Genomic DNA, 14,777 nt, shown 5'->3' with positions numbered 1-14,777 from the left:
TCATCTCTAACCACCACCAGAATAATTACCCTAGAACATGATGCTTTTACCAAACATTCTACCAGTTGGGAATCTACTGGCATCTCAGACCTTTGCATGGGCCTCTAACAACCGGCCCTACCCTTATTCCTCCGTAATTCACACCACCTGTTTTAACCAGGTCAGTCTCTGTAATGCTCTGTCACAAATGAGCATTTCCAATCATTTTTCGAACTACTTTTTTCTGCCTAGAATGAAAGGAATTTTTCTTCAAGCCAAGTCCTAAACTCCCTGCCTGGTCTAGTCCAATCTTACCTATGTAATGAAACTTCTTACTGGCAAGTTGAACTTTCTGAACGACTGAATCTCAACTCATCCAATTTAACACCTTAAGCAGTGCCTTGTTTTCTCTCTTTATCCAAGATGTTATCCTTACCTCCCCAGCTAGAGTCTTTAAAGATGGCATGTCTGTATGCCCCACTCCACAGCAGTAACTATTTTTAAAATGCTCACTCTTCTGACTGAAAATGAATTGCTGCGAGGGTGGTCACACACTTCCAGGCAATACCACTGCTGAGAGCCGGAGGCAGGGTAGGAGCAGAAACACCTAATGTGCCAGCCAGAGACTTACATCTAAATGCAATCTGCACCTCCAAACTACAAAACAACAGAAGCAATAACCACCACGTCAAAAGCACATCAATACTGAGTTACATGTATTACAGGAATAAAGAAAGAATTGCCACTAATTTCCAAATGTAGTCTATCTGGCAGAGGACACAATAAAACCATTACAAAGAAGGTAAAACAAAAAGGACTCAGAAGTAATATGGCAATAGACAATCACTTCCTAAAACACATAATTCTGTTTATATTTTTCCCCCTCTGGGGCAAAACCTGGCTTCCTACAAAAATCAGGATATCGCATTTTTAATAACTTTAAACACTTGTCTACTTCTAAGAAGGGGAACTGAGAGTAAATGACATTATAAACCACAGTCTGTGAAAGCCATAAACGGAATTCCATTCTGCAAGGATGACACACAACCCCGGCCCACAGTGGGAAATGGCCGCTATGGTGGTCTCACCCATGGCCACTGGTATGTCTGTCCAGTTCAAGGCACATTTCTGTGTGCAGATCCCCTCCTCATTGAGCACCACGGTGAGATCATCCTGACCCACAGCCACTTTTCCATCCGCCAGAGGTGCAACTAATGGCTCCAGCTGTTTTCCTGTTGGAAAGAGCTCTTTGATGGACCCTTTTCCATCCACCTATAGGAAGACACAAAGTGAGTCAACCAGCGTTCTCTTGCTAGAGGCATGAACACGGCCTGAAAAATCCAAATAAAACCCCGAACCTACAGAAGCCAATAATATTCCTTGTTTGGCATAAGGAAATATTATGGAGTTTGTTATGACAAATTTTGTCATCACAACATAGAACCAGTTCTCTTTTTCTCTAACACAGAGACAAGCATCTAACCTGGCAACTAACAATGTCAAGTGCTGGTGAGGATGCAGAGCAACTGGAACTCTCATTCGCTGCTGGTGAGAATGCAAAATGGTACAGCCATTTTGTTTGTTGGCTTCTTCTAAAGTTAAATATACACTTACCATACAACCCAATAATCCCATTCCTTAGGCACTTGCTGAAGAGAAATGAAAACTTCTGTTTACACCAAAACCTGTACGCAAATGTTTATAGCAGCTTTATTCATAATGGCTAAAAATTGGAAACAACTTTGTCCTTCAACTGATGAATGGATTAACAAACCATAGTACATCCATACCATGGACCACTACTCAGCCATAAAGAATATAATGACACACACAATACAGATGGATGTCAAATGCATTATGCTAAGTGAAAGAAGCCATATTCAAAAGGCTACATACTGTACGATTCCATTTATATGACATTCTGGAAAAGGCAAAACTATAAGAGATGAAGAACAGATCAGTGATTACTAGAAGTTGGGGCATAGGAAAAGAGGTTGACTTCAAAGGGGCAGCATGAGGGCATTTTTTGAGTGATGGAACTGCTCGGAATCTTGATTGTGGTGGTGGTTACGTGACTCTAAGCATCTATTGGAACTGTACATCAAAAAGGATGAATTTTACTGTCTGATCTAAATGAATAATTTTTGAATAGCTCGGGCCAAACCAAGATTTCCCACGCTCAAAAAGAGGGTGGCAGCATTCAAGATAGTCAGAGGAAAGAGAGCCTACTCTCCAGCTTCTGGCTCTGTATCCCCGGCCCTCACAGACTTCTTTCAGCACCTATAGGCCTCACTGCTACTCTGCTCATCAGTCAGCTGGAGAGGAGCGACTCCTCTATGAGTTTGCAACTCTGATGCTGATAAAATCAGGATATTCCAACAATGTAAATATAGAACAAATATACTAACTAGATAAATAATGAACAGCTACCACGGTGGGGAGTAGGGAAGTGGGGAGAAATGGACATGGGGGAGAAAGGCTTCTAGAATTGCCAAGTCTGGAATATGAGAGGGGTATAAGGCTAAGGAATTTGGATTATTCTATGAAATGCATGGTATATCAACCTATTCTACATACAGTATGCGTAATGGAGGAGAAAAACCAATGTCATGGATATTTACCACTTAGGTTAAGAAAAAGAGGTTATAAAACAATGTGTATAACATGCTATTTTTGTAAATAGATGGAAGCTCATCTACCGAAAGTTTAACGGTGATTATTTCTGAGTGAAGGGATTATAGGTGATTTGTACTTTCTTTATCTTGCTTATTGATATTTCCTTATTTTTTATATTAACATGTGGCTTTTGAAATTTAAAAAAGAAGTAAAAATAATTTTAAAAATAAATATACTAAAAGATTTTGGGTTGCAGGAAACTCAAAGTCTTAAAAATACTTAAGTTAATACTCGGGGCGCCTGGGTGGCTCAGTTGGTCAAGCATCTGCCTTCGGCTCAGGTCATGATCCCGGAGTCCTGGGACCAAGTCCCACATCGGGCTCCCTGCTCAGCGGGGAGCCTGCTTCTCCTTCTCCCTCTGCCTGCCTCTCCCCCTGCTTGTGCTCTCTCTCTCTCTGACAAATAAACAAAATCCTTAAAAAAATAATACTTAATACTAAAATTAGTTTATAATTCCTGAGCACTGAAGCCTTAAGATGACATTCCATGGTAATGCTGCTGAACGGAGGCAAGCAGCCCTAATTATCTGTTCCAAAAATTAGATACAGGATATGGATAATTCATCATGTAGAGAATTGAGAGTTGATGCTGACTGGCATCAGACATCTATTTGTAGAGACGCTGAGAAGCATAAAAAAAAATAACCAAACATACAAACACAAACCCTGTTATGCCAAAACACCACTTAAGGCAGTCTCTTGACCTGTAGTTCAAATCACGTGATCCTATCCCCCAGGTAAATGGATGATATATGCAAAAGAATAAGTTTTACCCTTATTAGGTAGTAGTCTCTCTTGAAACCCACACAGATAGAATTTTCGCACCAGGCCATGGACTTGGGCACATCTGGTACACTAAAGTCCCCCTGAAGAAAGAAAGCAAGAGTTCAAATGGAAAGACGTTAAAAGAAAAAAAAAAAAAAACAAAAACAAACTATGACTTTCCTGTTATTCTGCCTCCACTCTGCAAAATCACCCTCATTCTCATCTAAACACAAGTCTGTAAGTGCAAGGCCAGGAAACCACCTGTAACAAAAATTTATGTCACCCATGAACTGGATGACTAGATGCCTTTAGAAAAGGTGAAACCCACTTTGAAATAAACCAGTCTGTATAAACGATGCAGAACTGGATTACCACTGCCTCTGAAGACCAGGAGACTGACGAGTGGCGGTGAACAGGCTCCCCTGTACTCACGGCAGAGCCTTCATCCGGACAGAGCTCCAAGACTGAAGGCCCTGACCTTCAGTATTACTGAAGAGGAAGCCTTTCAAGCTTTGGACTTCACCTGCAATTCATGGAATTCCCTGTCCTTCCAGAAGTAGAGCTGCAGCTTCTTTTTCACGGCCACACACATCCGCAGCACCTCCTCACCGGTCTCTGTGTGCTGGGAAGAGACACCCGGAGCAAATGAGGGTATGTATGCGATGACTCCATAACTGAGTGACACCTAAATTCAAGATTTTCTACCTTGAAATGGCTACTAATCTGAAAATCCCCTGTAATACAAAGTCACCCTTGCCAGACAAACTGAATAGAAGAACACCATTTTTCTAAGACATTCTTAGAAACAATAGGCTGAGGAGCACTTCCTCCCCAAGGGCTGCTAGCCAAAGACCCCAACCCCAGCAAATCTCTAGGACATTCAAAATTCACACAGGAAAATCCCAGGGCAGGCCTTCACCTATGTAACCGCTTACTCCTTTTTTTCTTAAATGTTTCTCACTCATGGCTGTCAATACATGCTGGTCAGGGATCAGCATGTGTCAGTGGCCATTTTCAATCTTTTAAGGAGGGAGGAGAAGAGAAAGGTCTAAGCATAAAACAATGCATTGTCGATGTAGACCACAAAGGCTAAAAAGTGATCTAAGCTGAGTAGAAGGGTAAGGCAGATTTTGAATAATGTAAGGATGATGAATTGGCACAAATAAGAAATGTCTTTCTCAAATGACCAAAAAACCCCTATAGAGAAAGAATACAATAATATGTTCAGAACAAGGTCAACTTAATGCCCCATTGCTATGTTCGTGATACTGGTTAAGTCTGGATTTCCCCACTAATGGTTTGTTCATGGCAAAGGCTTTTAATCGTGGGTTAGTTGGTCTGATGCTCTAATTAGCACAAACACGGGGAACCCAAATGTTTCCCCTTCAGACCACATACAAAGGGGGAAATTTCTCTAATACAATCCAAAATCAAACACTTTCTCTGGAGTCTCTGCTGGGTTCGCATATCAATGTTATTCTTCCCACCTAATGGTAGGAATAATATAAGAAAGACCCTATTTATTAAAACATGAAGTCAAATTTCATCTTGCCTACACTTACCTGGAGGTCACATGTGAACAGTGAGGCTCCCTTTGCCTTTGAAACCGTAGTGATTTGTTGAAATGTCAGTAAGTCATGGACATAAATGTTATTTTCTGTTTGGAAGGAGGAATAATAACAGTATAAATTATCACAATTCTCTACACACACAAAAATAACTAATGATGAGAAGAACCAAATGGTAAGTGTTGGTTGAAGATGTATCTTCGGTTTCACTAACAATGATTTATTCTGGCCTATTATCAGAATTACATTACAAAATGTTAGAGGTCACTTTTGTTCCTTTAAATTCGGGCTGGCTGAAGCAGAAGAGCTCTCTCGCTACCAAAGCAATCTTACACTCTTTCTCAAGTCTGGAAATTCGTGATGCAATATTTGTACAAGAATAGACTCTCAAAGCTACTTCCATTAGGAGGCCTCAGCGGAAGAAAGGAAATCCTCTGTGGATTTGGTACAATCCCATGGCAAGGATTTCTTTTCTGGCAAAGCAAGCAAAATAATTTCACTCGGGCCTCCTACCTAGTTTTACTCCTGAAGATTTAGTTACTTTAAATGTTTCTCTCTCCACCTAGAAACTTAGTTTAAAATGATTCTACCATCTTGGCCCTGGGCTGAACAGTACAAAGCATGAGGCAAGTTTCCAATCCTCTGTTTGTTAAGAAAAGGCCTTGCTGGCTGCCTTCAACTGAATCTATGGCTTTTCAAATGAGGCCTGAATAGTCCGGCCTTGATGTGTCTCTCCCCTATCTCTTGCCACTCTGCCACTCTCCACCACACTTCCTAGATCTGGCCAGACTCCAGGGCCTCTGCTTAAAATGCTCTGCCTTCCTCTCTCTTCCTGTCAAAATCTTAATCATCCACTAGATGATGTTGTCTTTCCCATTACTAAGATCCACAACATTTTTTATAAATTTCCACTGTAACTTACCACACTGTATCATGATTACTTTCTGTCATTTCAGTCTTCACAATCAGAACATAAATTCAAAGACAGAAACCATGTCTCATTCAACTTGGTATCCCCAATGCCTAGAGCAGAGCTCAATAAATATCTGCTAGATGACTGAATAAATGAATGAATGAATGAATGACACTCCATGGAGAACAGAGCTCAAGTTTATGAGGGATGCTGTTGCCTTTAATACCTGTGTACCCTGCTGTGTCTGGTTTGGAACAGGTCAGTTTCATTGTCTATCAAATTAACCATAAAGAGTGATTAATCAGGTCATAGCTTTTGTTTTTCGACACAGGAGATATAACTGCAACCCCTTTTCTTACCTAACAAGCTGACCAGAATCTTAAACTGGGAAACCACATGGATCTAGAAAAGAACAAATCATTAGACTCAATTAAACATTTCCAACAAGGCTTAACAAATGTTCATTTAAGTACAGTACTAAAAAGGGACTGAAGAGTCTATGCCAATGACAGGGATCTGACTGATATTTATGTGCAATCGCAATTTCTGCTCATTATAGAGGATCTCAGGCACATGATGGATGAACCCAGATCCCTGAATAAATGGGAGAACAGACAGCAGAAGATTCAGAGTTAATAAATAATGTTATCAAAGTTCCAGCTTTGACAGGGTCTCATGGAAGTCAAATATTCTTGTAGTTACCACTATCACTGCCTACCTGCTGAATCTTTTTGGAGAAGTTTTTATTGGATTTCTCTAGTGTCACTTCAAACCTGTTGCAACCTATGGAAAAGAAACAAACGTTCACAGTTCCAAACATGTAAAAATAACCACAACAAAAAACGCTGCTCCACATTCCTGCAGGAATCTAAAAATTCCTAAAGACTGGAAGCTGGAGATCTACACTAGACAGCTGTCTTCACTGAGTACAGGAAGCTGCTTTCAATTCCAATTTTAGAACAGAGGGTTTCATGCACCTTCACTTGGCATTAGCAGAAAGAATCATACCACAGAAATTCACTGAAGCTGCCAAGGTACTTGTGAGTCTGAAGGTCTTATCCTATAAAACAGTACCTTGGCTAAGTGTTTGTAAAAAGTAACAGTCAAATACCAGAGCCCAAGCAATGAAACCCTGCCCAGAGCATCCTTAGATCTAGACCAACTAAAGCCCAGCAGCTACCCTATGTCCTGCATCATGGGACACAGCAAACGGTCAACACTATCCCCTCAGCTAAAGCAATTTAATGCATCTACACTTACTGCTGCTCTCAGGAGATGCGACATTGGTTGGCACTGTTACAAAAAGGGAAGAAAGTGACATACCATAAAAACATGTGATGCCCGCCTTGTGGAGATGACAAAAACATTCAGCCTCAAAAGTCACCAAAAGGTCAAAAAGAGAATAATCATCATAATAATCACAGCAGTTATCACAAACTAACCAATAACTAAGTGCCACATTCTGGGTTTAAAAATTTATATATATTCCCTATAACCTCACAACTACCCCCAAGAAGTCAGTATTATTATTCCAGTTTCATATGTGAGGGACCTGACTGGTCAAGTAGTTAGGTAGCCATCAGGGAGAGACAGCCCAGAAGCAAACTTGGGGCCGACTGTAAAGCCCGTGTGCTGAACCGACACCCTGCCACCTGCCTCCCAGCTTGTGAAGAGACTGTTCACACTGCTGACCCCAAGCTGCTCCCCACAGCTAGTGTGGTCCATGGCTCAGAAGTCTGTGGAGCGTCTCCGAGGCAACCACAAGGGCCTATGCCACCAAAGCTGGTCTTACTTCTTCCACATGTCCCTCAGCAGAGGAGATGAAGGGGCTCTGGAGTTGCGGGAAATTCAGAAACATGCCCTCTATTCTGCCATTATATTTCACAAGAAAAAAAAATTCAGCCACTTCCTGCTTGATAAACAGTTCTGTATCTGAAAAGGGCTTTATTATTACTTCCAACAATTCTCTTCATAAGTAGAATTATCTAGGACTGAGATTCTCAAACTTCGTGGTGTCAGGATTCCTTCACAGCCTTAAAAATTATTGAGAATCCCGGGGCGCCTGGGTGGCTCAGTCGTTAAGCGTCTGCCTTCGGCTCAGGTCACGATCTCTGGGTCCTGGGATCGAGCCCTGCGTCGGACTCCCTGCTCTGCCGGAAGCCTGCTTCTCCCTCTCCCACTCCCCCTGCTTGTGTTCCCTCTCTCGCTGTCTCTCTCTCTGTCAAATAAATAGAAAAATTAAAAAAAAAATTATTGAGAATCCCAAAACTCTAACATGGGTTGTAGTTACCAATGTATACCACAGTAGAAATTAGACTGAGAAAATTTTAAAATGTATATTTATTAACTCATTTTTAAATATTAGTGAACTTAGTTTTGACCTGGTAAACCTTCTGAAAGGATCCTGGGGACCCCGTGGGGTCTACAGAACACACTTTGAGAACCACTGCTCTAAGGTGACGGCACCACTGAAGTAAACCTGAAACTGTTAAGACATCTGATGTGAGCTAATCTAACACCTCTGTTTAAGAGAGGAGTAAAATGAGGCCTAGAGGCATTTCTGAGCCCAAAGAAGATGACTCACATCTGATCCCAAGTCCCCTTAATTCCAGCCTCTCCATGACATCTTATCATCCTCTCTCTTTCCTCAGAAAGACAGTCTGGTTGCAGCCCTATTTAGGTTTGGAATATCTCAAACTTAGAAACCAAGTTAGTTCTATGGCTGATTCATGGAGGCCCAAGTCTATTTCTATTTCGGGCCATAAACAGGCGAGAGCTGAGCCAGAACTGAACTGTTCTCTAAGGGTATAGGGAGAAGTCAAGTTTCTGATCAGAGCTTGATTCCCAATTGTCTAAGGCCGGTGGCACTGCTACTGAAGTTACCTATGCAGAAATTGAGCCCCAGGAATTAAGGTCTCAAAAGTCACATGGTGAACTCATCACAGGGCATGGAATAATCACCACCAAAGTTCCAAGTCAGATTAGCACTAATATTACCAGTTTGAGTCTATACTGTGTTGAGATTTACTCTTATAGTCTAGTTTTCAATTCCCTACCATTTATATAGCAATGACCTATCAAACAAATCACGTTACCTTGGTATTTAGTATTTGATGCTACAAAGAACTGCTTATCTACTGGAGTAAAGAATATTAAGCTCTCTTATCTCCCTGCCCTGCACAGTATCTGAGCCTATGGTGGATAGTCAAATCATGGTTGTCAAATGCTGAATAAAATCCAAGGCAAGCTTAATTTTTAAATTATAGTCTAATAGGTGTCACAGAATGGAAATATTCTGGCCCTGAGAACTAAAAATTTACAGCAAGGGCAAGCAAAGTACTGCCCCAGGGCCAAATCCAGCCCTCAACATGTCTTCATAAATAAAGTTTTGTTGGAACACAGACACGCCACTCCTTTGCACCCAGTCTATGGCTGCTTTTGGCTAAAATAGCAAAGTTGGTAGTCACAACAGAGATCTCAGAGCTTACAAAGCCTAAACTGTGTTTATTTTTTGGGCCCTTTTGGGAACAAGTTTACCAACCCGATTTAAAGGAAAGTTGAAAAACTTAGAAATGAAATAACACCCTCTGCTTTGACTTCTGGTTTCTCTTTCTGACCAGGTGCCTTCCTCTTTCCTTATTCCACCAGTGATGGGTAGTAGAATAGGTCCCCCCAAAATATGCCACTTTGGGATAAGGATTATTTTGAGCTGAAGGGAACTGAGAAGAAGCAGATAAAGAAAGGCTCTCTCCCTACCTCTAATTTTGCCTAAAAACAGAACATACATTTACAAAGGTGTCCGTCCTCCCCTCTCTACCACGGACAGAATTTAATCAGCGGAGACAGCTCTAGACCCTCATCAGCCCAGAGAGGACACCAGAGCAATCTATAAACAAACTTTACTTACTCATCCTTATTCCGTTAGTTCCCCCATGTGTCTGCCTTCTAACAATTTGCCATCCTAGAAACTCAAAGTCCTTTTCCTTTGTCTTATCCCTTCTCTAAAAATTTGTTGTTCATTTGTTAAGATGTTATACAAGCCCAAATTCCAACCACCCCTTTGAGTTACCCATCACTGAGTGTTCCCATGTGTATGTGTAATACACATGTAAATACACTTGTTTGTTTTTCCCGTTAATCTGTCTTTTGTCAGTCCAATTTACTTACATGTTCCCACCCAAGGAACCTAAAATGGGTAGAAGGAAATTGTCCCCACATGCCCTAGAAAGATGTCCTTTTTTCCCATGTTACCCTTGCTCCAGGCTCCACTCTTACCTTAAGCTATTTACTACAGAAAGTTTATTGGGTTGAAAGTTATGAAATTTATTTTTTTCTAATATAGTCAAATAATAACAATTTCATACGGTTTAACACACTCTGGCATTAACAGATTTCTCCAGACTGGAGCTCCAAGGTATATTATCCAAACACATCAATTTTCCATAAAGAGAACATAGAAATAAAATCACAAAACGGAAGTGAGGTGCTTTTTCCCCCCAACAGAGGAAACCCTAACAAAATAAATTTCAAATACTTTAGTTATTATTCTACATTTTTACTGATGAAGTCACATTTGATTGGAGCTTTACTTTTCAAAGTCCTTGCATCTGACCCCAACAATTTTGTGAGACAGTTTATAGAAAAGGAAAATGATATTGGAAAGGACCTACTCAGGCATTCGGCCAAGGAAAAGGAAAGCTGGGTTCAAACCCAGGCCTCCTCTCTCCTAGTCCACCCCTCACAAGTTAACAAAAGTTATTAAATCAATGGTTCCTAATTTTGTTTCTTACTACCACATCATTTACACAAAAATCTTATTCGCATCAGTAATAGGTCTTATTTCTGACAGTGAGTCTCCTAGAAGCAAGGAGGGGAGGAACACTCAACCTCACCTACCAGATCAGGATAGGGGAATAGACTCTGAAAAAAAAAAAAAAAAACCCTAGAGATTTTCTCATGCTTCTCCCCACTTTCCCACTGTACTACTTTCAACCCCAATCATTTTTAATGGCCCAGGAATCACTGATTTCACAGTTGTATACTAGCTATCATAATTTTTTGCATGAGTAATAAGTCACCTCTCTCTTGATGCTGGAGAGCTGCCACTTACCAGTGTCCTTCCGGATCCTATAGAGAAGAAGATGTCCTTGTTTGGTGCCAACAAGAAGCCATTCCTCTGGAAGATAAGAGTGATGAGAAAGGTCAATCAGCTTTAGTTAAAACCCTATTTCTTGAGCTGGGGTTTGTAATCAGAAATCAAAGGGTCAAGAAAATGAATTGCTTTTGATAGCTGGTGCTTTGCAAAGCTAAGGAATATTTATAGTCAAGAAATGTTTGAAGGGACGCCTGGGTGGCTCAGTCGGTTAAGCGTCTGCCTTCGGCGCAGGTCATGATCCCAGGGTCCTGGGATCGAGTCCCGCATCAGGCTCCCTGCTCCGCGGGGAGCCTGCTTCTCCCTCTGCCTCTGCCTCTCTCTCTCTCTCTCTCTCTCTCATGAATAAATAAATAAAATCTTAAAAAAAAAAAAAAGAAATGTTTGAGAACCAACCCATCAAAAAAGTATCATCACTGATCCATTACTGATGCAAAATATCCCTGCCTTCAGTGTTTCAAAATTAAACTGACCAAAAATAGGATGAAAATTTATAAAATTATAAAATGGATAGTGTAAACATGAAACTAGGAAACTAATATCAGAAACAAAACTAAACGACATCCTTTAAAGGTTTAATGCTTTTACTTCAGGGAAAATAAGAAGTGCCAAGAATTCATTATTTTAAAAGATGGTCTAGCAGATAAAAACAAGTGTTGACAAAGAAGTGAAGAAATTGGAACCCTCACACGTTGTTGGCAGGAATATAAAATGGTGCGGTCACTCTGGAAGACCATCTGGTTGTTCCTCAAAAGATGATACACAGAGTTGTCATATGACCCAGCAATTCTACCCTTGGGCATATACACAAAAGAAATGAAAACATATGCCCACACAAAAACTTGTACACAAATGTTCAGAGCGACAGCATCTGTAACAGCCAAAAGGTAGAAACAACCCAAATGTCCATCAACTGATGAATGGATAAACAAAATGTGGCAAATCCATACAATGGAATATTAGCCAGCCAGTAAAAGGAACGAAGAGCTAATACATGCTATAATAGGGACGAACCTGACATTATGCTAAATGAAAGAAGCCAGACAAAAAAGGCTACATTATGACTCTATTTATATGAAATATCAGAATAGTCAAATCTATAGAGACAAAAAGATTAGTGGCTGCCTAAGGTTGGTGGGTTTACAGGAAAATGGGGGAATAAATACTAACGGGTATGGGTTTTTTTTTAGGGTGATGAAAATGTTCTAAAATTGTGGCAATACTTGGACAACTCTGTGAATGTACTAAAAACCACTTAACAGTACACTTTAACTGGGTGAATTGTATGATAGGTGAATTACATCTCAATAAAGCTCTTATAAAAAAGAGAGAGAGAGATGGTCTAGGCCAGTGGTTCTTCGGTATGTATCAGGATTATTTGAGGATTTGTTAAAACAGATTGCTGGGCCCTGCCCTCAGTTTCGGATTCAGTAGGTCTTGCAATGGGCCTGAAAACGTCCATTTATAACAAGTTCCCAGGTGATGCTAATGCTGTTTCAAGGACTACATTTTGGGAGACACTAGTCTATGCTCAGAGGCTCCAAAAAGGGTTTAAATAATTACCCTGATAGATCTGTATTAACTCATTAAGGGAAGGTAAGCATGTACAGACACTTCTGAGCTTTTGGATAGTGTAAAAGGTCATTCATCCCTTGTATAAACTCTCTTGATCGTCTACAAGATAAAATATTGGATAATGGTACAAACTGTTAACTTTATTGAGCATGTATTGCACTCCAGGAAATGCTAAGCACATAGCATATGTTACTTCATTAATCCTCACAACTATCCTTTGAGGTATGTTCTTCTTATAAATCCCCATTTTATAGATGAGGAAGTTGAGGCCTAGGGGATAAGTAATTTGTCCAGAGTCATACATGGAGGAAGATGTGTGTAGAAGCGTCAGGATGTAACCACAAGCTGTGATGCAATGTGATTACGAAGGCATCCTATGTCAAAAGAATGGGTGTTGGCCAGAGGTTGTCTGAAAGGCACTGGTTGTATTTATAAAAACAGGTCAGAAGCCTGTTTTTCCAGGTTGATGTCCTTAGTCTTCCAGAAAAATATAGTGATTCTGACTTCTTTCGTGTTTTAAAGCAAAGGCAGGACACAGAAAGTAAGACAGTGTGTGCTCTTAATGACATAAGAGAAATGAGAAACAACACTAGCTCTAAAGGAAGGTTGGAACACTACATCAAAAACTAATGATGTAATGTATGGTGATTACATAACATAATAAAAATAAATAAATAAATAAATAAATAAAGGAAGGTTGGTGATTTATGTTGGAGGAGAACATAGAAAGCAAAAGAAGCAAGGCTGGAGATTTATGTTGGAGCAGAACGTAGAAAGCAAAAGAAGCAAGTTCACAATGCTTGCTTTGTAAAAGATACTGTGCTTAGAGTTCTACTTATAGATATCACTGTATTGAGCAACTGGGAATACTGAAGTTGATTTTCAGGACACCCACTGCTATTTCAGATATAAATAAAATGAGGTAGAAATTTTTTTAACTCACTTGTAACATACTAAGAATCTATAACCAAAAGGCCAAAAGAATACTCACCATCTTCCCCATTCTTTCCTCCCTACTCTGCTCCCCAAATCCCTACCAGCTCCTGTTTTTGTCTCTTTTAACAGCCTCATCTTAACACTCAGGTGTGCAAGGCCTATCAATTTTACCTCTACAAGGTACCTCACAACAGCCATATCCCAGTCCCTCCAGGGACCCCTGTGATGGCCTCAACTGCTCTCACTATACGTGTTCTTCCACGTTTGCTGTACGTTACTTAGAGCACGTCTGTGATTCTGTCACACTGGGGCTTAAATCCTCATGAAGCTGCACTACCAAAATAATGAAGTCAAACTCATAAGCATGACATTCAAGGGTCTACTTTCCATTTTTATTGAAATGTTTACTTGCCAACAGATGTTTCTTATCAAATGTCTATTGGTCAGAAAACAGAATCAGACAAATTCATTAAAATTAACAAAATTTTTAATTGAGGTTTTATTTAACCCTTTTCACATTTTCATTTGAAGGTGCTCAGGAAAAAATGCATTTATCATACATGTAAAGTGTTGTAACAACTTTCCTTTAATTAGTAAAAGCACCACATCCACGTTCCTAATCCTCACACTCCCAAGGGAAAACAGCGCATCACCCCAGATGCACTAATGGCACACAACCTTGAAGAGACTTGCTTTGGTTAGAGAAGTCAGGGGTGGGGTGGGGGTGCGGCGCCTGGGTGGCTCAGTCGATTAAGGTCTGCCTTCGGCTCAAGTCCCGGGATCGAGCCCCGCACAGGCTCCCTGCTTACTGGAGAGCCTGCTTCTCCATCTGCCCCTCACCCACCTACTCCTGCTCTCTCTCTATCTCTGAAATAAATACATAAAAACTTTGAGAAAAAACATTAATTAAAAAAAGTCAGTGGGGGCTCGGGTGACCAGAGGACCCAACCCATGTTGGGTCTCCACATTCTATGACATGTCATCATATAATACAATCATGGATACAAAACACAGAGAATGAGAGACTTGCAGAGCCAACACAGAGTGGGGTAGACAGTCCCTTCTGAGATTCAACACAGCAAATCAGAAAGTGGAACACACTACAAAAACGGTGTAGTCTGTGGGTAACACATACATAAACAAATGTGAATCAGCCCTAGAGAATTCCTGACAGCCTAATCCTGAGCCACAAGGCTGGACTTTATTCCTCCTGC

At 40.5% G+C, this 14,777-nt stretch overlaps 1 protein-coding gene across 2 annotated transcripts in view; it reads right to left on the bottom strand.

Moving 5' to 3' along the window:
- Positions 1-14,777, bottom strand: part of VPS39 (VPS39 subunit of HOPS complex) — a 48,306-nt gene that overhangs the window by 29,656 nt on the left and 3,873 nt on the right. For both annotated transcript variants that reach the window (XM_064570597.1, XM_064570598.1), the window contains exons 2-8: positions 11,011-11,076; positions 6,619-6,683; positions 6,260-6,302; positions 4,982-5,076; positions 3,943-4,041; positions 3,428-3,520; positions 1,068-1,251 (exon numbers count right to left, since the gene is read on the bottom strand). In XM_064570597.1, the coding sequence (XP_064426667.1) occupies positions 1,068-1,251; positions 3,428-3,520; positions 3,943-4,041; positions 4,982-5,076; positions 6,260-6,302; positions 6,619-6,683; positions 11,011-11,076 (645 nt within the window). The remainder of the gene's footprint in view (positions 1-1,067; positions 1,252-3,427; positions 3,521-3,942; positions 4,042-4,981; positions 5,077-6,259; positions 6,303-6,618; positions 6,684-11,010; positions 11,077-14,777) is intronic.

The sequence above is a fragment of the Mirounga angustirostris genome, unplaced genomic scaffold (genome assembly GCF_029215605.1).
Source record: "Mirounga angustirostris isolate CCGP_5_RB_7025 unplaced genomic scaffold, mMirAng1.0.hap1 SCAF_9, whole genome shotgun sequence".
Classification (NCBI taxonomy): Eukaryota; Metazoa; Chordata; class Mammalia; order Carnivora; family Phocidae; genus Mirounga; species Mirounga angustirostris.
This window is presented reverse-complemented; position numbering and strand designations above follow the sequence as displayed.